Source organism: Onychostruthus taczanowskii, unplaced genomic scaffold (genome assembly GCF_017590055.1).
Source record: "Onychostruthus taczanowskii isolate IOZ18803 unplaced genomic scaffold, ASM1759005v1 scaffold5, whole genome shotgun sequence".
Lineage (NCBI taxonomy): Eukaryota > Metazoa > Chordata > Aves > Passeriformes > Passeridae > Onychostruthus > Onychostruthus taczanowskii.
The window spans coordinates 14,660,182-14,681,969 of NW_024502568.1; the positions used below are offsets into that span (position 1 = coordinate 14,660,182).

Genomic DNA, 21,788 nt, shown 5'->3' on the forward strand with positions numbered 1-21,788 from the left:
CCATCCTTTTAATATGCAATATACATGAGAACACTTCTATTTCTCAATATGCACTTTATCAAACTCAGTAAATTACTGTGTTCACATTTTCATTAGCTGTAGTCATGGAGTTGCTGACGGCTCTTAAAATCAGTTTTTACTTCATTTTCCATTATTTTTTTCAGGAAGCCTGTCTTAGAGACTTCTTCCTCTTTAAAAATTTATGTCATGGAACCTCATGTTGTCAGGAGCACTGATTGATTAATCAGTGTTGAGTATCCTGCATTGTTTCACACAGATTTCAAATCCCAATTTCATACCACTGTTGCTCTCATCCTGTATCTTACAGCATAATGCTGATAAATTACTTAATAGCTACAAAAAAACCCCAAAAAAACAAAAACAAAAAAACAAAAACACAAAAAAAAAAACCCTAAAAAAACCAAAAAATAGAAAAAGAAAAACCAAAGTCCCTACTTGGTACCTAATAAAATAATAACCAAATGCTCTCTCAGGTTGCTAGGATGCTTCCAAAGCTCTGAAATACTTTAAAAATGCTCCCCTTTAACCCATTTGTTCGATCACAGCTCCTGGCACCCCTCCATGCTTTCCTAAAGTCAGAGCCAGAGTCTGAACTCCAGGAATAATCACCACTAAAAAACCTCAGGGTTTTTCTAGTGGAAATTCTGATTTCTCCTTAGGAACGTCCCCAGTTTTTGGTCCCCAGGTCCAAATCAATCAAATCTGTCCTGGATGCTGACATCTGGGATTGGCATTTCTGTTCAATCTTTGTGTCCATATGGGATCAGACCTCTCCTAGATCTCTGTCCTTTTTTCTGTACTATTTCTCCAGAGATTTTTCACTCAGTTAATGTATTTCAGGGAGGTGGGTAAATATTCATCTGCAGGAATATTCAAAGAAAGGACCAGAAAAAAATGTGAGGGCCAGGGCTCCTCAGTGATTGTGCTACAGCAGTCATGGATGAAATTAGAAAGAAATGGCCCAAAACTGGCACTATTATTCAATTCAATATGTGAATAAAATAATTCTACACTTCAGCATCTTTTGGACCCTTAGAAAAAGAGAAATATATAAGGGGAAGGAAAATATTTTCAGAAAAAAACCCACAACAGCATTTGAGAAATTTTTCCTTTGGTGAAACTTGGTCAAAACAAAATGAGACTGCAGGCAGTCAGAGTGTCTTCATAGTTCACCTTTGAGAATTCACATTTACATTTCCAGCAGGTTCAGTGGAACTGGATTAGACCATGCTCACTTGGAGGGAGGTTTATAATTTTAAACTTTGAAGTTGAAAGCATTTGGAAAGGGAGACAAGTGTTTGAGTCTTTGATTAAAGCCATCTGGTTTTGCATCAAGCTGATAGAGTTCTAGAAGCTAAATATTCCACACTCTGAAATTCATATATTGGTTTTATTTTTGTGTTAAATTTAGCAGGACTCTGACACACCAGGAATAGAATCTCCTTCATCAATACTTTTTATTTAATCTTCTTCTGAAAATACAACATGAAATAAAAAGATCTCTATTGGGATTATGAAGTTAGACTGTGATTAAACGAATCTTGACTTTAGATATATTCCCCTTGGAAAAAAAAAAAAAAAAAGGAAAAAGGAAAAAACCCAAAAAACCCAAATTCAACTGTGCAAATCTCATGCTCTGTGCAAAACCTCTGATAAGAAAGGATGATATCAGTTTTTGGTCAGCCTCCTTTTAAGCAAGGACACTTAACCAGCAGAAAACTCAAGGAGCTTTAAATGCACAGAGCAGAAATGACAGCACCAAGGCAAGAGCAGTGCAATCTGCAATGCAAAGAGAGCCCTGCCCCATAGCACGTGGGGGTTCTTACACACCCCCATCCCAAACTGGCGTTTGTACAAAGGAATGCAACGTGGATCCAAAGTTCACCAGTGGATCCCAGGAGCTCCTGCAGCTCTAACTTAAGGCCATGGAAATCAAAGAGGTCCCAGAAGCTTTCACAGGAATATTCCTGCAATAATTACTATGTAAAGGAGAAGCCTAAAAGGGAGACTGCACACGTCTCTGCTTCAGTCCCACTTTGTCTTGTTCAAACTCACCGAAAAATCATTTACAGCCATGAGCCAAAAGCTATGTGGAATCATACTGCTCATTATTTATTTAATCATTAACTTATTTAAATGGTTTTTATGATCACCCAGAACTTTATTCTCTATATCTCCTTAGTGAGAACTATTGGAGCTGTCTGGAATGAAGTCTCTCCCACTGGGTATCACATCTTGGATACTTGAGAGGTTTCAGTGGGTTTAATGGCATTTTATGCATTTAAACAGCTGAAAGCTAGGTATTTTCTTTTTTTAGAGCAGCCAAAATTCTATTGTTATATTTACAGAAGAGTGAGAGAACAAAGTGCCTTGATGTATTTTGCATTCTTGCTTGGCAGTGGTTTAAATTAACAATAAGATGTGAAAGAGGACATCCAGTTAAGCCCCCCAAAAAAAGAAGTTAACATCTCTGAACATCTTTATTTCACATCCATTTGCTGTGCATCAGTTTGAGTACTCAGTGTGGGTGAGAAGCTGTGGATCAGAAGTGGAATCAGTTCATCCAGTGCACATTTCTATTCCTTTCAGCTCTTCCAATGATCTTTATCATTGTTCACAAACCTTTTCCTCATCTCCTCCCTATCTCTCTGATGAATCTTCAGTATGTATTCACCTGGCTCATGCACCCTGATTTTCACCCTATCTGACCCTGAAAACCACTCAGATTCTTTTTTTTTTTTTCTAACCACTTGGTCACACAGCCCTCATTTCCTCTTTTGCTTCCCTTTTTCTGGTATCTGTCCTTATCTTCAACTACCTTGAAGTATCTATTTCCTTTAGGCATTTCACTCATTGCTTGGTTTTTGGATGTCAAGAAAATGGATAGAAAACTGTCAAGATAAGCTTCTGTTTCTATTGCGCAATAAAAGTTGCAAAAGGCCCTTCTCACAAATCCAAAAAAGCAAGAAAATAACCAAAAACATGAACAGCAGAATGTTGCCCAAGGACACAGAGTAAAAACATGCCATTAGCAAAAATAACTAAAATTAATGAAGCTAGTAGCTGCTCAGGCTCTTACAAAATTGATCTCCAGAGGTGCAGATCATGTACTCCTCAAATACTGACAAAGAAAAGGGAACAAAAAAGCTCTTTACTTCTCCAAAGAGGTATTTTCAGTTTTAAAAGTAGAGAGATATCTTTTGGGGTGAGACAGTGGTGACCTGAAAGTGGCAGTGAGTGATGTTCTGTGCTTCAAGAGCAGAATTCTTTAGAAGACAGTTAGAAAAGGCATCAGCTGCAGGTTGTTTCTTGAGTTCCCACTTGCAGAAAGTCAATTGTGATTAGAATGAAAAGAGGGGGAAAGAGGATCAGCATTACTGCATCTTCTGTGACTAAGTGACACTGCAGCAATGTAAGAGTGGGTAGCTGGCATGACATTCTTGCCATCTCTGGCCATCTAGTGGCATCTTTTTCTCCACAAAATGTCACAAATAAACAATTACAATTATTATTCCGAAGAGAAACAAACACCCCAACAGCCCATGTACATTAAATAATGAGCTTGCAAGTACATAATTCTTGTTATCTTATTAATGCACAGAAAATTGGTTTAGAAGCTTCACAGAATCACACAATCAGGTTGGAAAAGACCTTTGGGATTATTGAGTCTGACCGCAATGCTCTGCAGCCTGTTGAGCTCCAGTGCAAATGTCAGTGCTGCTGCACAGGGATGTGTCATGCCAGGTGGCTTTACCTGGCCTGAGTGACAGCTTGGGGACAGTTGGAGGATGGGTTGGTGCCTTTTGGTGAAACGTGCGCTACTGCTGCTCCTGGGGGTACCAAAGAGGCCTGTCACTGTGTTTTGTAACTGAAGAGGTACTTTGGAGCAGAAATCACTAAGCTGAAAAAACAAATGTTCTGGCTGTCCTGCAGCTGGAGACAGGACAGGGAGCCCTTTTCCCTGTGAGGTGTCCCAGGCTGACAAGGAGCACGAGCATCCCTGGAGCTGGAGCCTCTGGCATCCCTCGGCTCCTTCCCCCTCCCTGGCATGGATTTACAACCGGCACAGCCGCACCGTGTCCAGGGGTGGCAGATCTGCGGAACCCTTCTGTGCCAGCTCCTGGGTTCCAAAGTGCAAGCCACGAAGCTGCTGAGATGGTCCAGCCACAAAGATGATGAGGGGTCTGGAGCATCTCTCTGATGAGGAGAGACTGAGGGAATCTTTGGGCTACAGAATGAGAGTTGATCTCAGCAATGCGTTTAAATATCTCTGAGGGGTGTCAGAAGATGGTGCCAGACTCTTCAGTGGTAGCGACAGCATAAGGAGCGACGGCCAAAAACTCAAACACAACAAGTTCCAGCTCAGCATGAGGAAGAATCCTTCACATTGAAGGCGGCAGAGACCTGGAACAGCTGCACAGGGAGCGCGGGGAATCTCCTTCCCTGAGGACATTCCAAGCCCACCTGGACGCGTTCCTGAGCCACCTGCCCCGGGATGATCTCCAGAGGTCCCTGCCAACCCGAACCGCTCTGAGACCCGCATCTGGCCCCGGACACCGCCCAGCCCGGCCGAGCCAGGCCAGGCCAGGCCAGGCCAGGGCAGGGCGGCGGAACTGCCGTTCCCGGGCCGCGGGGCCCCGGCGGAGCGGGGAGCGGCGGCGGCGCCGAGGACGGGCGCCCTGAGCGCGCCCAACCGGGGCGCGGCGGACTGGTGAGGGCCGGGCCGGGCCGGGCCGGGCCGGGCGGGCGGGGGGTCCCGGGTCCCCCCGCGGTCCCTTGGCCGCAGCCACGGGTCGGGCTCGGCTCTGCCCCGGTGCTGCCTCCGCAGAGCCCCGAGCAGCGGCGGGAATCGCGGCCGGGCGAGCGATGGATCCGGCCCCGGAGAGGCCGGGAGTGCTGCTGTCCGGCCCGGGGCAGGGACACAGCCGTGCCCAGAGCGTCCCCAGCCCCTGCCGGCAGTGACATACCGGTGCCCATTGATGCAGAGTAGGCTGAGGTTAGATACCAGGGAGGAATTGTTCCCTGTGTGGGTGCTGAGCTCTGGCACAGGGTGCCCAGAGAAGCTGTGGCTGCCCCTGGATCCCTGGAAGTGTTCAAAACCAGGTTGGATGGAGTTTGGAGCAGCCTGGGACAGTGGAAGGTGTCCCTGCCATGGCAGGGGTGGCACTGGGTGGGATTTAAGGTCCCTTCCAACCCAGACATTTTGTGGTTAACTTCTTCTGAAGTCAGACAAGCCTCAGCAGATTTTCACCATTACTTTAATAACTCTTGACTTGCTCCTTTTTTGTCTATAAATAAGTAATCAATAAAAAAGATATGTAATTAGTTATATCATTGCAAATGCATTTCTTGTCCGTGTTCTTACATGTAAAATTTGGGAACGTTCTTCCTGATTTCCTATGTGATTTTTTCAGGTTAGAGAAAAAGATTCTGAGATGGACACAAAGAGATGCTTTGTGGTGGCTTAGGGCTCCAGCAGACAGTGCAGTATTATTTTATAAAGCTTTTATGTTACTAAATAGTATTTACCATCTGATAAACATCAAATAGGGTGACTGATAGTATGCATTCAACTTACCAAAAAAGCCCCTCATTCCCGATGTGAGGAGGTTTTGATGTGTTTTCCTTGTTGATGATGCTCTGTGCTCTCCCAGGGGCTGGCAGGGTTTGATTGCCTATGGATGCCATTCCCTCGTGCTCGTAGTGGATGCCAACTCTGCTCAGACCTTGCAGGTTTTGGAAAGACACAAAGCCAGTGTTGTCAAGGTGAGACATTCCTGGTTTATGGTGTATTGCTTGGTTCTGGTGTTTATGTTATCCTTCTAAATCACTGTAAATACTGACATGATGTTTCACGTGATTTTGACATGAAATCTGATGTGAAATACATGTATTTTATGTGATCTCTTCTGCAGCTAAGTCACATCATGCATGCTGAAATTTGAGTTGAGGTTGATGGTATCTCTTTCTAGAAAATATAGAATATAAAAGATAGAATATCTGGAAACATTTGTTACTGTTACAGAACATGTTTCTAGGAAAGCTGTTAACATAAGAGGATTTCAAAGGAACATTACAAAATATCAAATGAAGCTCTTTGTTGCTGCCCTTTCTGATCCTCCCTCTTGTGAGAAGTGCACCATTTGTCCAAAAAGTTACTTCTAAGCTTTTCCTTCTTTTCTTACCTATAGAAAAGGAGCAATAGCAGGCAAAACTGAGCATTTCTTTTAGTGATATACAATGGCTAAAATTTTAGTTTAAGTTCAGGGTACCTGTGCTTTCCTTTGAAGGTCCTTGACTTGAAATTGCAGAGTTTGACTTTGGGTGAGTGTGGATCAGGTTGGACAATGACAGATTCACTTAGGGTTTAGAGGATTGTTTGGCTGGCAGATGTGTTTGTCCTTGGCACAAGTGCTGCATTTATTAGAAGGCTGTCAATAATTTATGAAGAATTATAGGGTCTTAGATAGGGGGCTTTTTAGTGGGATCTTTTTGTAGTAGAAGAAAATGGTTGAATGTGTCTTCTGCTTTAACATTTTTGCTTATCTTAGATAACAAATTGTAGCAAAATTAGTTTTTGATCCATGCAGTGATAGCATTTTAATAAGTTTTGTTACATTCACTAGCTTTGAGAAGTTACATTATTTCAACAGGAACAGAAGTGCTGAAGTCCAAAAATTTGTGAGTTAATTTTTCAAAGCCACTACCTGAAGCTTTATGAACAGAAGTAGACTGTAAGAAAATGCCTAATTTATGAGGTGTTTTGCTGTTCTCCTTTAAAATGCATCCTCTCCCTTGACTGTTGTAACTTTGTCTGGAGTAGGTAAAAGCTTCCCTGAAAATGGGTCCATGTTAGTTGTCCATCTGTCCAAAAGCTGTTTGTATGGGACTGAATACTTTGTATGGAGTGGATTATATCTGATTTTACCTTTACAAAGAGTATTGAAAGCATGCTTTTATGGAAGAAAATCTAATTACAAGAGAAGTTTTTTGATCCATCACAAGAATGAGAGCATAAAAAGGACGTTTGTGACCTTTTTGATGCATTAATAAACAGTGATAATAAGTCTTTATAAATGAGGGGGTAAGAATTGTGAAAATTAAAAGAAAAGTCACCTCTGCTTCTTGATTCTGCTGTATTTTGAAGCCAAGTAGACAGTGACTAATACTGTTAGAAAATAATTTCTGTTAGCAGGTGGTCAGGTCCTGTGTGGGGACTTGTTGGATCAGTGTGACTGCAGAGAGGAAAGAGGTTCAGGGTGTGGGAGCACCACGTGGGCTCTGCTTAGGGCTGGTCATGTAAAGATCTCCTTTTTTGTTGTTTTGAGCTTGGTGACAGTTCCTCCCTTGAGAAAGGATGTTTGCCAGACTTGAAATTTGCTTTGAAGTAATATGCATTTAACTGAGAAATAACTAGCTTTGTAGGTTTTTACAATTACAGTTACACGGCCACCTGCAGATATCCTCAGGGGCAGTTCTTTCTTGAACAGCAGGGAAGCAGGAATTGCAAAAATGAAATTTGTAGGTAGAGGAGAGTCTCTCAAGAATTCTTTGTGATTCTGGTAGAAGCATACTTTGGCTTTATAGAGTTAAGATCGTGTGCTGTGCGTGTGTCACATTTGTTTCATTTATTCAGCTGGTTTGTGAGACATCCTTCTCACACCTCTGAGAGGGGCAGCACAAAGGTGCCAGCAGGGCTCTGAATGCTGCTGTAAATCTGGTTCGTGGTGCAAAGTTAGTGGTGCCCAATGACAGTCCTGTATCAGTTTTTAAGTGTCACATTTTCAGGATCTGCAGAAAGTCCTGTGTCTTCCTCACCCTTTCTGTGACAGGCAGTGACAGCACACAGGCTGGAATTTTTGTAGCAGGTGAATCAGCTTAGCACGAATGTTTCTTTATTCTGCCAGCGCCTGCAGTCCCTCCTGGGGAGAAGTTCACCTTAAAAGCAGATAGCAAAAAACATGTGGGGTAGATAAGGAAGAAGTCAGTGTTATCCCTCCCCTTGTAATCTGAGAGGAGTTGTAGACAGAGTGTTTCAGATTTCAAGATGCAAATGTCTTGTAAGTATTGCCAATTTACAAACCTGTACAGCTTGAAATCCCAAACTGGAAAGTGGTACCTGAAATCAGCGGTGACAATGTGCTGAAAATAACCAAAGAGGTAGCAAATGTCAGCAATAACTTGTTTTTGTTTTCTTATGAGACAACACATAAATTAAAGACTAACCTTCCTTCCTCACGAATACCACAGTATATTTGTCAGATTAGGAAAATTGCATGTTTTAGAATGTGTATAAAAATTTAATGATAATTTTTCAGCTTTCATTTGATTGGAAGTCTGTGGGTTTAGGTTTGTGGGTGCCCACAGGACCTTAAACATTGCCATTGGTTTCCTCTAAATATTTGAGTAAATTCTTTATATACATGATGTATATGTTTGGATTGTTGTAGTTACCTTCAGGAACAAGTGTTGTTGATTTAGGTAATTTGAGAATATTAGCCATGCCATCATGCAGCACAGTGCTGACCTACGTTAGATTTACACAAGTGATGGTGGCTTAAATGTATTAACAAGTGCTGTTGGCATTAACTATTATTGTGCATTTTTATTGAGTTCATTATCTGAAAAATATGAGCTATGGTGTCTGTGCCATCCATTTGTTTCCTTCAACCAATTCCCATCTGTATTCTCAGGTTAAATGGGCTAAGGAAAATTACCACCACAATATTGGCTCTCCATATTCCTTACGTTTGGCTTCTGCTGATGCCACGGGGAAAATCATTGTGTGGGATGTGGCAACAGGAACAGCTCGCTGTGAAATCCAGGAGCACTCAAAGCCCATCCAAGGTAATGATAGTTCCTGGTGGTTATATGGGAGTTGTTTTATGGAGCATTGTGTACAAATCCATCACCTGCCTTTTATAAACTGTGCTCAGTTCTGACAGGGAATTTTCCTGTTGGGATTACTAGCCCTCTGTATGTTTCCTTGTTCATTTTATGTGTAAATGGAAGATTTACTGTCCCCCAGAGGAATGCTGTGAGATTTAATTCATTATGGTGATGTTTTCCAAGTTCTTGTGACAAAAATGAAATTTGATTCTATTTTTATGAACATTACTGATTGAAATAATAATATTTACTATGTCAAGTACATCTTCCTGCTCTTCAGCTGGAGTTGGGTTTTTTTGGGGTATTTCAGCTATTCTAAAAATTTGTGATGATGTTTATGATATACCTGGTGTGCTTTTAAAATCCATTATATAAAGTCCTCTTATAAAATTAAGTTGTTTGGTTTTTGTTATTGTTCTGTTTTATAAATCCTGTGAAAGAAAATGCAGCATTTTAAATTGGATACTGAGCCACTGAAAATTTGTTTATTGGCTTACAGTTCGTTTTAGTTTTATTACTTTTTGTTTTTGTGTGCATTCTAAATTGGGTTTTATTTACTTCTGACACTGATTTACTGAAGGTTTAAAGAAGTTCTGAGCAGTCAATTTGAGGATTTCTACAGCTTTTTGGACCAAATGGAGCCTTTTATTTTCTGTCAAACCAGGGAAAGCTCTTACCAGCTCTGAAAGAGCTGAGTGTTACACTCTGTTTCATTTTATTCTTAAGACTGATTGAAAGGTTTTAGAGTGAAGAAGATATTTGTGTCCAGGTCCAAACTGATGCCATCCCGAATATTAATTTTGTTCCCTATTTCTTTTGACAGACATGCAGTGGCTGTGGAATCAAGATGCTTCCAGAGATTTACTGCTTGCAGTTCACCCACCAAATTATATTGTACTGTGGAATGCAGACACAGGCACCAAACTTTGGAAGAAAAGTTATGCTGAAAATATCCTGTCTTTTTCATTTGACCCCTTTGATCCCTCACATTTAGCTTGTAAGTTTATATGTGTAAAACAGTGGGGCCTGGATATGTGTGAGCAAGAAAATTGTTTAAACTGGAATGTAAATGTTGAAATTAAAAGTAATGGATTGGAGAGAATAATATCAGAAATGTCAATAAGAAGTCAGAAAGCAAAGACAGGGAGCCTTTGGAGTGTGGAATCTTAGTTCAGAAGGTGCTGCTCTGCAGGAAGGGGGAAAGCAGGCATGAGGGGAGAAGTTAAAGATCTGAAAAGTTTGAGACTTTACAAAAGGAAATGTCAAGTGTGTAGAGGGAGCTGGAGGAAGCCAAGGATAGAGAGCCCTGTGAAATGTAAAAGGCTAAAAAGGGATGGGTGCTGAGGGAGAAGCCAGTAAGATAAGTAGACCAAGAATAAATGTTATTTTTAACAGAAAGGATTTTAGAGGACTCAGAGTGAGATCAGTACCAGAAGTGATCCAGATATCAAGGGGGATGTAGTGCAGATTTATTAATTTTAGCAGAAAGAAACAGAGAAATAGGAGAGTCATCATTTTATTCTTGAATTGGGCTTCATCACTTGACTTGTAATGAGACAGTGCAGTTTGCAGCCTTTGTAGTTTGGGGATTTTTTTAATCTGCCATATCATTCAACCTTCTATAAACACTTCAGCTGTACAGCTGAGCTTTGTGCTGCAATAAAAATAATGTGAATTAATGATTATTTGAGCAATGCTCTGCTTAAGAAAAAAAATGGTGGTACAGTCAGTGTGTGTCTTCTATTTGCATTGTGAATCTTAAAGAAAACCAGTTGGTGAGAGAGAATAACTGAGCTTCTGCCAGAAATACAGTAGTTTTTAATATAAAAATTGAGAGGTTTTGATATTAATTGATTTTAATGGATCATCTGCTGCTCTTTCAGTTAGAAAGTGCTGGTTGTCTAGAATTATGAGTTTTCTATCTGATACAGTATTAGCAAAGTTATTAGCATTTCTCCTCACCAAAATATCATTAAAATGGAATGCCACAATCAAATTGCAGGCTGAATTATGCTATGTTTCTTTCTTGGTTCAGTGCTCACCAGTGAAGGAATAGTGTTCATCTCTGACTTCTCCCCTTCCAAAGCTCCTGCCAGCTCAGGGAAGAAAGTTTACATCTCCAGTCCTCATTCCAGTCCTTCTCACAACAAGCTGGCTGCTGCTACAGGGGCCAAAAAGGCCCTTGATAAAGTCAAAATCCTAATCAGTAATGAAAAGCCAAGGTAGGTTGCAAATACTTCTTCTCAGATAATGCTTTGTGTGCTTGATGTTGTCAATGTGCTGAGGTTAAAGGCTGTAAGGTAATACACACAACATATGAAATTGAGGTAAGCACTGTGTATGAGGGTAATTTCCCATGAATGGCAGTAAATGTCAGGGCAGCCAGTGCTGTTCCTAAGGGAATTGCTTTGGATTTGAGAAGTGCAGGAATTACACTTGTTCCATTTGAATGAAGTGCAATTGTTAAAATTACTCTGTAATCTTATTCAGATAAAAAGTCAACAGATTGTGGTTTTGGATCAGTGGTGCTTTGCACTGCTCTGACAGAGAAATGGAAGTATTTAGACAAAAAGTCAACAGAATGCGTTTTTGGAAGTCAGTGGTGCTTTGCACTGCTCTGACAGAGAAATGGAAATCTGCAGTTGCCTTGTGCTCAAAATATAGGTTACTTGGAAAAATGCAGTTGTGGGAAAAATGAAACTTTTAATTTTATTTTGTATTTGATCTGTTTTTTGACACAATCTGATACAAGTTCATGTCTGATTTGACAGTGCTGAATCTGTAACACTCAACGACTGTCTTCAGTTGTCATATTTGCCTTCCAAAAGAAACTACATGCTCTTACTGTATCCCAGGGAAATTCTGATTCTTGACTTGGAAGTGAATCAGACAGTGGGTGTGATTGCCATTGAAAGGACAGGAGTGCCTTTCATACAGGTGAGGTAGATTTCAATTTTTTCAATTATTTTTTCCAGTTAATTGACTTTCTTAGTCACAAATCCTGTAGCTGAAGAAATTAATGGAAATGTTGCCTTAATGGTAACATTTTTTATGGTTTGCTCAAACATCAGGAATTGTGGGCTCCCTTGCAAGTGTCCTTTGCAAGGGGTGAGATTTTGTATATGCAATCTGACAGCAATCTCTTTGCCCAGGTAATCCCTTGTTTTCAGAGGGATGGGTTATTTTGCCTGCATGAAAATGGTTGTATCACGTTGAGGGTTCGCAGATCCAACTGCAGCATCACTGCAACTCCAAATGAGGAGCCAGGTGAGTTTGGTGTCAAAAATGTCCAGAAATGAACTTTGATGCATTTTAATTAATAATTTAACACCAATAATGACCATCAGGCCTCATACAGGATGGTGAATCTAGTGCTCTTCTAGTGTTTTGTCTCTTATATGTTGAATTTAAATGTAAATTTATGCTGTATTTTCCCAAAACAAATTGCGAAAATGAATTCAAAAAGCTTTTGAATTCCCTGGAAATAGATTATATTGATTATATTAATTATAATAATATCCTGAATATCCTTTTATTGCTGAATAATACTTAAACTAGTAAGTGGCTTAACAGTCACATACACAATAATGTTTTAAATAAAATATTAGTGTGGTTTTCTTATCTGTAAGAAAAAGACAGTCTTTAGGCAAACACAAGATTTTGGAAGTAATTTGGTCAATTGGAAAGATTGATTTTAGGCCTAAGATGTGGGCTTAAATTTAGATTAAAATCTGAATTATTAATCTTTTGTCTCATGAAATGTTATTAAGAATGGTCTTTTAAATCTACTGGTGGAGGCTGAAAAAAAGGGAAAAAATCGTGAGTTCTGTTTGTTCATTTTGGTTTGGGCAGTTTGCTAGTTTCTAATGAGCTACATTACTGGCTTCCAACTTCACCAATAAACCTGGAGTTTTTGGATTGTGGAGAGCAGGCTCTGCCCAGCTGTGAAACAGTTATTGTTTTAGCTGTTTTGAGATTCATACGGAATAATATATTACAAAGACAAAGTTACATTTTGGAGAATTTTCCAGAGCTTTGTTGTGTACAGCAAGATCAAGAGTGTGTTGTTTTTGGTTGCTTTTCCTGATTGTTGCACAGGAAGCACATGGATTTCAGTCAAAGTGCTCAGCCACGCACTTTGCATGCTGCCATGCACATGCTCAGTCAGACAAAAGTTTAATAATTCACATTTCCCTCTGCTGATTGCTCCCATTCCATGTTTTTCACTCAGTGTGTTCTCTGTGGGCTGTTGGTGTTGCAGATCCAGAGCCAGCTCAGGAGCTGGTTTATGATTTAAGAAGTCAGTGTGATGCCATCAGGGTGACCAAAACAGTTCGACCCTTCAGCATGGTGTGCTGCCCAGTGAATGAGAATGCTGCAGCTCTCATAGTCAGTGATGGCAGGGTGATGATCTGGGAATTAAAATCCAACATTTCTGGCAGGAATGTGCGCAACAGGTAATGGGATTTACTTTCCTTACCAAAGTTCCAAGTGGTGTTCTGTATTTCATTGTATTTTAAGGGCAACAATGATCCTTCTGTGACTGGAAGTGTTTCATGTGCTCTACATGTGTGTGAGTGAAGGAGAAGGAACAAATTGTGTCTTCCAGATTGAGAAAGTGCAGGAACTGTATTTACTTTTTCTTTTTAAGGCAGTTCCACCCTCAGTGTCTGGACTAAGAAAACAAAAGATAGAATGACTATTTGTTTTATTTTGCGGGAGCATTTTCCTCTCATTTGGCTTTCTTCAGACTATATAATTTCCCTTAGGAATGAATCCTTCACTTTCAGTCACATGTAAGGACCAAAATGAGTCTGTAAAGAACTACACTTTTAGTAGAGGAATGGCTTTCTGCCGGATTTGTGCGAATTTGACACTGAGCAATATGAAGCTGCACAGTAGGTGACTGGAATATGGTGGTATAAAAAATGTTTTTATACACAGAGCCTTTAGAATTTTAGATTTGGAGCAGTCTTAAAATACTGTGTGAGGTGATACAGTGGTTGGAACAGTCAATGTATTAAGGTTGTTCTGCTGCAATAAGCCTTCAAAGTACTGTGGAATAAAATAAATAACTTAATGCCATAAAAAAAAATAGAATTCTTTTAAAGTCAGTAGTACCAGGTTTTCAACATAGATCCTCGTTGCTCATCAGAGATTTAGTGTTTTTATTCTTAGTGTTCCCAAAAATAGTGCTAGATGGATTCCTTGTGCTACGTATCCAGGAAAGATGTTTAAAATCTAAATTGGTTTTTACTTCTTCTATTCTTAAGGGTTATTTCTAAAATATTTATCTTTGTCAGGAAAAATGTAACATTACAGGAGCCAGGTAGGTCTGTGCTCTTTGCTGATGACACAGAGCTGCCCCAGCCCAGCAGGACACAGCTGCCAAGGCTGCAGGGGCAGTTTGGGTCCCTTGGGGATGGAGATGGTGCCTGCATGAGGAACTTGTTCCCATTTCTTTTGCAGCAGTTCCAGTGCTTCACCTCTGTATTCCCCAGTCTCCTTCTGTGGAATCCCTGTAGGAACATTCCAAAATAAACTTCCAGACCTCTCATTAGACAACATGATTGGTAAGAATTTCTTTCATTGATACCACTGCTACTAACTTCTCATGGTTTAGAATCATTGTACATCTTACCTTACTTAAGAACTTGAGGTATTTTTTAGGATTATTTTCTAATAGTAACTCCAAAATAGAAGAATGCCTGTTTCTAAAGAAATTATCAAATGAATCCTCTTGAGGATTTTTATGTTGAGGACTAATGTTCTGATTTTTCTTGAGGAAAAAACATATTTTAAAATGGAATTTGGACAAAACACATTGATTTTTTTGTTACTAATCTTAGAAGCCTATTTATCTGACACATTCCTTCTTTGTGAACTCTAAACAGCAACCAGTCTTCAGAAAAGTTTCATCATGCCAAGCTCAAGAGGAAGAAATGTGTCTTATACATCGTTTGTAATTTTTCATTATAAAAATTTCTGTCTGAGAACTTTATATAACATCTCCATTTAAAATTTCATGCTAACAAGAGCTTTCACTTTTAAGCAGGGCAGGCTGCAAGCACTGGAGAAGAGCTAAGGAATTCATTACTGCAGGAAGTGCACCTCAAATTCCTGCTGACAGGACTTCTGTCAGGGCTGCCTCTGCCTCCCTTCGCCATCCGCATGTGCCCACCCCTCACAACCAAAAACATCAAACAGTATGAGCCCATCCTTGCTGTTGGTGAGTGCCTTCAGCAGGTTGTTCATTGCTCTGAAAAGGACAGATCCTGTATTAAATTCAAATATAGTTGTTGGTACAGAAAAATAAATCTATCTGTTGCTGCTGTGTAATTTATTGCAGATAGTGACCCCTGTATTGCTTTGCTTCTGTGAGTCCTTGGGTTCTTTTTTCTTGCCTTGGGTTTAAGCAATGCTACCTGCAAAATGCAATATAGTAGCAAGTTTTTATTTATCCTGGTATTTACTGTGATATTGGTCTGCTGATACACTCAGCATATGTGTTGCTCCCACTTCTTTCTGAATGTCAGGAAATAGGCACTTCTGCAGCCCTGCATTCCTACAACAAGCAAGTGAACTTCACCGAGACTTTATTTTTGCTCTGATATGAATTTCTAAAATTACACTTGCAGCATGTTATTTTTGCTTGATAAATCTTTTCTGTCTTACCACAAATGTAGTTAACTCATCCAGCTATTAGAATAGTTGCCAGTGTGCACCTGATGTATTAACTCAGAATTTTCCCTATTTAAAGCTGATTTTTCTGGCATCCTCTTTCAGAGTTGTGCTCCAAACCATAGGCAGTCCATCATGACATGATGTGATGCTGCTAAAATGTAACTTGTGGTTTTCCATGAGCTGCAACTGTTAGAAAAGGTGAAATATAAAGATTAGAAAGTAAGTAGGTGTAAAGTGCATTTACAGCAAGGTCTTTTTAGACTTAACATACCTGAATGGCTCTTTAGGTATCCATTATTGTATTTCATAGAGTTTATATGAATATAATGAAGTGTCTAATGGGAAATTGTAAGTTTCAGTATTTCAGAAGATTTTTGATGTAATGGAAGCTGAAAGCTAATAGGTTACTGATTTCTAATTCGAAAAAAGTCATTATTTCAGGATGAGAAAGCAGAATTGCTTTAATGATTCCATAAAATCTACCCAGGATTCTCCCCTGGCATTGTTGGGTTAAAACATTTCGTTGATGCATTTACTCATCCCCAGTAATCAAAGTAAAAAGAAACATTCCTTTCTTCTTCAGCTGGGTGGGTGTGTTGTGGAAATGCAAGAAGAATAATCAGATTTTCTACAGCCTTTACAAAAAGGTTTGGGAAAATGTCTTGATCCAAGGGGATATCAATGGCTACAGAGGGTTTAATATTTGGGATTTAAGTGCTAGAAATTCACATAGTTTTTGTATGATTGTAAGATATTAATTATTACAGGTATGGATAACAGTTAAAACATTTCGTTGATGGATCCAAGGGGATATCAGTGGCTACAGAAGGTTTAATATTTGGGATTTAAGTGCTATAAATTCACATGTTTTTTGTATGATTGTAAGATATTAATTATTACAGGTATCTAAAAATAAGAGAGAAAGAGAGAGAGAGAAAGAAATAGCTGTAAATCCTGCATTTTCAGTAAAGCGTGGAAGAAAAGGGTAATATGTGTGCCTATTTTTTTTTTTTCAATTTTTATAGGTACAAGCAATGGCTCTGTCCTGGTGTTTCACCTCACAAGTGGACTCCTCCACAAAGAGTTAAGCATCCATACCTGTGAAGTCAAGTGAGTTTCATTTTAATTCCTGCTGTGATCCTTCTAGGAAACAAATGCTGAAACACCTGAGTGATGTTACCCAGCAGTGTGGGTGTCTTGCCTTGCTGTTAATGAAATCAGGAAAATTGTTAATGAAATCAGAGTAGAGTGCTCTACCCTGCCTTTGCTGTGTGAGAGCTGTAACACCCTGACAAAACTAATGAAAATTACACTGAAAGAAATATTGGAATTGCATCTGTGCCTGCTGATCTGGGATGCATATCAACTACTTCCAGTCTCTTCAGTGCACTGCAGGACAAAGAAGTCTTTTTAGGACAAGAAACTTTATTTATTGTATAACTATTTGGATTGAGTCCTTTGAAGTAATGCTGGTTGGTATGTCAGGCTTTATTTACTTTACGCCCTTGGGGCTGAAATTGCTGTTGAGACAGTTCTAGTCCTAAGGGAAGTAAAGATAATTTTTTAAAGACTGAATATAGGAATCAGTATTTATCCATCCTGAGAAGGAGCAGAGTGAGTTTTAAAGCTTTTGTGCTTTGTGTTTGTGTGCAGAACACAGTGGCAGAACTTTTTGGATAACTGATGGCACAGATATTCAAGGTGCTGCTTGCTGGATACATATTTCCAGGCAGATTTAAGCATGAAAATAAAATACTAATTTCTAGTACAATTATTAGTAAAAAATTCTATCAGAATTGTGTTGTGAAGCCTTCATCTGGTTAAGGTTTGCATTTTGCTGTGCATTCTGCAGAAAGTTAAGGAAAGTACAGGTTCCTGAGAATAGGCAGCTCTGAGAGTTCATTGTGGAAACCTGCTTGGAATCTACCACCACAATGAAGGAGGAACCATGAAACAGTCAACTGTAGGCAATACAAGAGATAATAAAACACCTTCAGTGCAGAGAAGAATATATTTGAGACATGCAAACAAAATGCCTGCAGTGCAGCTTTCAGTTCAGTGGCACATTTGCAGCTCTCAGTGCTGCTTTTGCTTATTCTGGTAATAAGCTGAGACTGGAGCAGTGCTGCTCATTCTTTTTCACTGAAGCTCAGCGAGTTCAAGGCTGCAGCAGCTTTTATTTTTAAAATTAAAATCTCACTGACTGTAACATGAATGTCTATGGCCTGCAGGCACAACTTGAAAATTGCTACATTACATCCAAATTTTAGCAGTTGAATTGAAGCTGTTTTTTAGCATTTGAATTTTAGCTGACTGCTCTTTGGGAAACTGCTTTGCAAACATTCATCACCTCTTTAAAAAAACTTTCCTTGAACTGAGAAGTTAGAATGAAAAATATCTACCACCACTTTGGGAGCACATATGGTTTAATTTCCCATTTTGCCTTTCTCTTTTTCTTAGAATCCCTAAATTTAAGTAGCAGCTGCCATGTCATAAAGTCACAACAATCTATTGCCAACTAGAAATGTAATTTGTGTTTTTATCCACTTCAGTGCACTTTGTGATTTGTTTGCATTGGAAACATTAATCAAAACAACGGAGTCTCACTCCTGAAGTAACTGAGACAAGTTGAATGTACAGAATCTGTAAATGTTGCATTTTAAGAGTAGATTCAGTCTGAGAAAGTGATTGGCAGCTGAATGTAACCCTTAATTCTGGTAGGCAAAGATGATTTTTCTTAGGAAATGTTTGCTATTTCAATAGGGAAGGCATTACTTGCTTCCATCATTAAAATGTGGACCACTGTCTTCAGATTCTCAATTTCTCTGTATGACAGTTACAAAAATTATGTTGTTTCAGGTGCAAGCAGTTAGCTGAGCTAAGATTTTCTTGTGTTTTTGAGTGTCTTAGGTTTCTGTAGATTTTTATTGGTATTGACAGATGGCCAGGCAGCAGCAGAGAAAAAGGACTTGCCTGTTAAATCTGAGCTGATGAAAGAAGTGTAGAAAATGCTTCAAGTCTTTGTACGAGAGTGGTGAATAACTACCAGCAATAACAATGCATTAGGAGTGGGCTTTTCCCAAAAAACATAGCTGAGATAAATGGGAAGGTGTCAGAATTCACATTTCTTCCATTTCAGAAAGCTCCCTGGATTTATGACCCTTTGGAGACTTGCAATGTCACCCATTTCTGCAGCTTTAGATTTCTATTCAGTCATGCCTGAAATGTCTCAATTAATAACTGAACACTTCTCATTTTGATTGAAATTAAGGGTTGAACTTCCATAAGTCCTGCTGGGAAAAAAACCTGGGCCCTAAATTTTTACCTTTTCTTGAGGACTTAGGAATAAAGCTTCCCCTGTTTTTAAAGCTGAACTAAAATAATATAAATATGGCTGTAAATTGTATGTGCAAAATGTTATGGGAGTGCTTTTTGGTTTCACCCATGTACATTGTATTTAGGAAACTTTTACTTAATGCAGTGTGAGTTGGATTTACTGACCACAAATCATAAATGCTGTTATTTATTTTTATTTTTCTCATACTGCACATATATTCTTCCAAAATGAACAGTTGATGAACCAGAATACTTGTCCTGGGAGCAGTTAAGTAATCTGTGTTTGAAGGCTTTGAGGAAACCTTAAATCCTTTTATCTGTGTTAAAAGGAAGTTGAGCACATGTGTGTATTGAAGTTCAGTTTTCATTGGAAGAGCTCCTAGATTTATTTCACAGGTAAAGCAATTTTTGCAGGCACCAAATGTGTGTGGGAAATGGGGCTGGAGAAGGGTCATTTTTAGGGACAGTCCCACCCACTGTCACTTTCTGTCCCTTTTGCCTGTGGTGTATTTCAGGAATTGGCTGAAAGTCCATCTGTGCTGCCAGTATGTTCTATTGAGTTCAATTTTATTTATTTATTATTATTATTTATTCATTCATTAAAGCACTGGAACTTTACATCCTTGCAGCACTGTAATGTGATCTGCTTGGGAGCTGCTTTGGTGTGATCTAAAAGAACAAAAAAACAAACGAAAAAGACCAGGTTTTTGGTTCTTTTATGAAATTTCTTCAGGGCCTCTCTTTTTATATCATCTTTATTTCTCCTCTCTCTGGACTGAAAGAGATAAGGCTACCCACACTGCCACCCACATGAATATTTTCCTGTGTGCTGGGGATTTGGAGTTTGATAGTAACCCCTGATTTGATCAGAACAGGGCTTTGGATCCACTCTAGTGCTGAGTATCTGTGAGGGCTTTTTGCAGAAGTTAACAGTGTTTCTACCTGAATTTTTTATTTAACCAAAGTAGAGCTAATGCAGTCTGAAAAGAAAGCTGCTCTTAAATTTAACTCACTAACTTATATTCACACCATAGTTGTTAATGTGTAGCTTCCTTTTATGCTATATGTAATGCTTCCAGAAAGTGTAGAAAATTACATCTGTGCTGGGCTTTTAAGAATATATGTGAAAAAAATACTTCTGTTCAGACTTGTAGCAATTCAAATATTTTAGCTGATATGCTCCATGTATTTCCTTCTGCTCACAGGGGAATTGAATGGATCAGCTTGACTGGCTTCATTTCCTTTGCCACATCAACACCCAACAATCTGGGACTGGTCAGGAATGAGCTGCAGCTGGTGGACCTTCCAACAGGTTTGTGTTTCCTGAGAAGTCTGCTCCAGGAGCTGACAGATTTGCTAGGGAGTGACAAGTTCTGACTATTATTTTTTTTTAATTCCTTCTGTTGTCATGACAAAATAATAAAGGGGCTTTAACTGTTCCCGCTCTTCTTTATGAAGCCACAATATGTGTTTTGTCTGGTGCTCTGCAGAAAGACTTGAACCAGCACCTTTGCAAAAACACCTTGGACTTATTAAAAGAATAATAAGTGTCAGCAGGGGGTTTAGAAGCAGCCACATGGGGTATTAGTGGTGGATTTTGTTCACAAATTGCACATATTTCCATATTTCCAAATGTGTTTTGTCATAGTCTGCACTCACTGTTTCATGTGCACCTGAAATAGTGTCAAACCATTTGTTGTGTTGTGTTGCACCTCATCAGGATTTGAGTGTGAATGAGTGTAAAAGGGATTTTAAACAATAAAAACTGGTACTTTTATAAATAATTGGAAAGGTTATAAAGTAAATAACTGTTAAAAGATACTGTTGATAGCAAAATTAACAGGTTACATTTTTTCAACTGTTTTGGCCTCATAGTGGATGATAAATACATTTGTAATGAACTCAGTATTTGCACAAGAAGAGGTGTAACTGGGGAGATTATGCAGCCCAGAACAGGAAACACTTCAATAATTTTACATTATTTTTGAATGTGAAAACCTGGAGCCACTTAAGTTCTAATGGAAGAGCCTGAATCTTGTAGCACATGGCTAATTCTGAATTGGTTTATACAAAGTGACTTTTTAATTGTTTTTTTTAAGCTTATGGAAAAACCTCAGTTGTATTTCCAGGGTGCTGCACAGAGAGGTTCTTGTAGCATATTAATATAAAGTCTTTTCATATAATGTGTTTTGTTCATCTGTTTAAAATCAAAACTGGGAAATTAATTTCATGTAAATTGAGAATCTGATTTTTCACTCCATTTATGAATCAGTATAGAACATTTACAGAGAGAAATCGTCAAAGGTTCAGAATTTCTGCAGGCAACCAAGTTTTGAGTAAATGTGAATACATGAGACCTTAGCATTTGGTTTGCTTAAAAATGGTACACTTCCTCTTTTAAAGCTTTCAAGAAAGGCACAGCAATTTAACTGTTTGATTTTTGCTTCTTCCCTCACTTAGGAGCCCAGCTTCCTGTTTTAGGCCTAGGAAAACTCTGCTGATTCAAATTTACTTTGACAAAATTCTCATGTATGTTTCTGAAAAAAAATATGAAAGAAAATTGCTAAGATGTTGAAAATAGAGAAGGAATTCCAGTAACCTCTGACAGGAGAGCTCTAACTCATGTCCTTGACAACTAGATTTATTCATGTAGCTGGCTTCAGTAATTTTGCTGTGAGCTACAAGAGGAGCTAAAATTTATAGCTTGAATTTTTCTTGAAGCTAAGGAGCATGCAACTTGCATACAAGATGCTGTTTGTAGGTAATTTTTTATTTTGCTAAATATCATATCTCTAACACCTATAATTCTGCAACACTTCCTACAAGTGGATGAAAATTTTCTTGGGGATGAGATTATA

General features: G+C 39.1%; 1 protein-coding gene across 1 annotated transcript in view; it reads left to right on the plus strand.

Moving 5' to 3' along the window:
• The first annotated feature begins 3,809 nt into the window (after positions 1 to 3,809).
• The window catches only part of WDR11 (WD repeat domain 11), a 35,056-nt gene continuing 17,077 nt past the window's right edge, over positions 3,810 to 21,788 (plus strand). Inside the window, exons 1-13 of the mRNA XM_041415550.1 lie at positions 3,810 to 3,813; positions 4,528 to 4,732; positions 5,676 to 5,787; positions 8,715 to 8,868; positions 9,734 to 9,907; positions 10,946 to 11,132; positions 11,682 to 11,847; positions 12,063 to 12,177; positions 13,172 to 13,367; positions 14,380 to 14,483; positions 14,966 to 15,139; positions 16,620 to 16,704; positions 20,136 to 20,242. Of these exons, the coding sequence (XP_041271484.1) occupies positions 3,810 to 3,813; positions 4,528 to 4,732; positions 5,676 to 5,787; positions 8,715 to 8,868; positions 9,734 to 9,907; positions 10,946 to 11,132; positions 11,682 to 11,847; positions 12,063 to 12,177; positions 13,172 to 13,367; positions 14,380 to 14,483; positions 14,966 to 15,139; positions 16,620 to 16,704; positions 20,136 to 20,242 (1,783 nt within the window). The remainder of the gene's footprint in view (positions 3,814 to 4,527; positions 4,733 to 5,675; positions 5,788 to 8,714; positions 8,869 to 9,733; positions 9,908 to 10,945; positions 11,133 to 11,681; positions 11,848 to 12,062; positions 12,178 to 13,171; positions 13,368 to 14,379; positions 14,484 to 14,965; positions 15,140 to 16,619; positions 16,705 to 20,135; positions 20,243 to 21,788) is intronic.